A 2,238-nucleotide genomic window follows, 5' to 3' on the forward strand; every position below is an offset into this window, starting at 1 on the left:
CAAATATGAAATTAATTGTAAAATCCATGATTATAAATCTGAGTATAGTTTATCAAACATATCCCATAATACATGGGAGATTCTTGAAATATGTCTATGCATATGACAGCAAAATATTAATGTTAAAATAGGACTGAAGATGTAAAACTAAAGAGAACAACAAAAGTTGTAAAATAGTTCAATTCTACTGACAGTAAATTCATCTTGTTTGGATGAAGGCAGGTGAATCACTCTGATTGTTGGGAGAACACACCTAAAAAGTTCTTCTTTGTGCAAATGACATTATTGGCAATAAATTATTCTGGATATAAAACATTTGAGGTACTGTTCAAAGGAACTGTCCATAAGAGGACAGAAGGCAGAAAGAAAATTAAAGCATTGCATTAAGATTAAGCAAAGTGTTGCATCAACGATTAGAACAAACGGGTTCTGCTTTAGGAAGCATGGCAAGGGATTTCAGATTGTCACACTGTAGCAGTGGGGGCTCTGAAACTTCAGGGAAAGAGTTAAAAAATAAAAACCCTGAATGATCAAAAGATTAAAAGTAAAAAAAAAAAAAAGAAAGAAACTCAAGCAAATGGCTACATACATAACCTGATTTCACCAGCATACTTACGAAGGATGACGTGGGTGATAACGAATGCAAATATAAAGACTGTCAGAAAGGACAGAGATAAAATAAACATATAAAAAAATCTGTAGTTTCTTTTCCCCACACAGTTGCCTACCCAGGGACAGTGGTGATCAAACCGTTCTGAAATGAGAGGCAAAAAAAAAAAAAAAAAAAAAAATGGAATACAATTAATAATATACTATTTTGCTTTAAAAAACCCCTGACTACTACTGCTAATTTCACAACTTAACTGGTATTTGCAAACTGATCGCAGATATATCCTTAATAAATGAAAATGTTTTAATGCAATATTACAATTAAGATACTAACACACAACTAAGATGGTCTTCTGTTAATTGCATGAATTTATGCATATAACATAACTGAACAAATATCTATATCTATATATATTACATAAAACGGTGCCAGTTCCAATTATTACCTTTATTCTTCGATTCATTCTTTTTTGCATTTAAAACTATAGCCCTCATATTGCTATGGGTTTTTATTAGCATATGACAGGATTACATATTTGAGACTTCCATGGGTCCTTCACCACACCACCTTACCATAATGGAAGATAAGGTATATTTTTTTTTTTGTTCCTGTTTGTGATGTTTTCTATCCCAGATCTGTTTTCCAGTTACAACTGAAACTGCTACACTAAGGCTAAGTGCAGACAATCAGAAAGACCAAGGCTGAATCGATTCAATCTTCTCAGGTTAGTCTAAACTCTGTAGACTGAACTGATAAGCAAGTGAACAGACATTCATTTGGATTCTGGAAATGCAGCCACATGCCTGCAGTGGCTCAGGCCATAAGCCAGGGGGGCTAGAGCACACCTCCCTGCTTGGCTGGAGCAGATAGCTTGGGCCAAGCCTAGCCCGCCCACATTGCAAATGTAGTTTAGAGGGGAGGTACGAAGGATCCTGGGATGCTGGGGGACAAAGTTAACTTGAATCTGGAGGAGATCTGGGAAAGAAATTAAATAAACCGATTTAACCTAAATCCGCTAAGTCTATTATTACATCCATCCAGGTTTATCTTAAACTGGTTTCGGCCATTTTGAAAGTGGTTTATGTGTACTGAACTTCTTTTCCTTACAAATCTGAACCAGTTTCTGATCCCAATGATTCTAGTTTTCTGTTTAAACATCGCAAATTCTCTGATAACCCCTCAACAAATTCTCTGATTAAAAAACCCCAAACCTGCATTTTTCTGCTATTAAAATGAAACACTGCTATATATATATAGGTATCAATTTAACATGATGTTTTCATAGTTTCATAGTTTCTAGGGTTGGAAGGGACCTGAGCAGATCATCTAGTCTGACCCCCTGCCATGGCAGGAAGAGCACTGGGGTCAAATAACCCCAGTAAGGTGGTCATCCAACCTCCTCTTAAAAACCCCCAGAGTGGGAGCCTGCACCACCTCACTTGGAAGCTGGTTCCAGACTCTAGCCGCCCTGACCGTGAAGTAGCGCCTCCTGATGTCCAACTTAAACCTTCCCTCCGCCAGCTTGTGACCATTGTTCCTGGTCACTCCTTGCGGCGCTCGGGGGAACAGGGACTCCCCCAGCGCCTGCTGATCCCCCCTAACCAGTTTATAACAGGCCACAAGATCCC

General features: G+C 38.2%; 1 protein-coding gene across 5 annotated transcripts in view; it reads right to left on the bottom strand.

Moving 5' to 3' along the window:
• ZDHHC14 (zinc finger DHHC-type containing 14) overlaps window positions 1–2,238 on the bottom strand; it is a 223,464-nt gene that overhangs the window by 41,776 nt on the left and 179,450 nt on the right. For 4 of the 5 annotated variants that reach the window (XM_019527180.1, XM_019527178.1, XM_019527179.1 and 1 more), the window contains exon 4: window positions 617–754. The exons of the other annotated variant lie outside the window; for it this stretch is intronic. In XM_019527180.1, coding sequence (XP_019382725.1) covers window positions 617–754 — 138 coding nt within the window. The remainder of the gene's footprint in view (window positions 1–616; window positions 755–2,238) is intronic. 5 annotated transcript variants of the gene reach the window in all.

Source organism: Gavialis gangeticus, unplaced genomic scaffold, assembly GCF_001723915.1.
Source record: "Gavialis gangeticus isolate Ggan-Ray unplaced genomic scaffold, GavGan_comp1, whole genome shotgun sequence".
Taxonomy (NCBI): domain Eukaryota; kingdom Metazoa; phylum Chordata; order Crocodylia; family Gavialidae; genus Gavialis; species Gavialis gangeticus.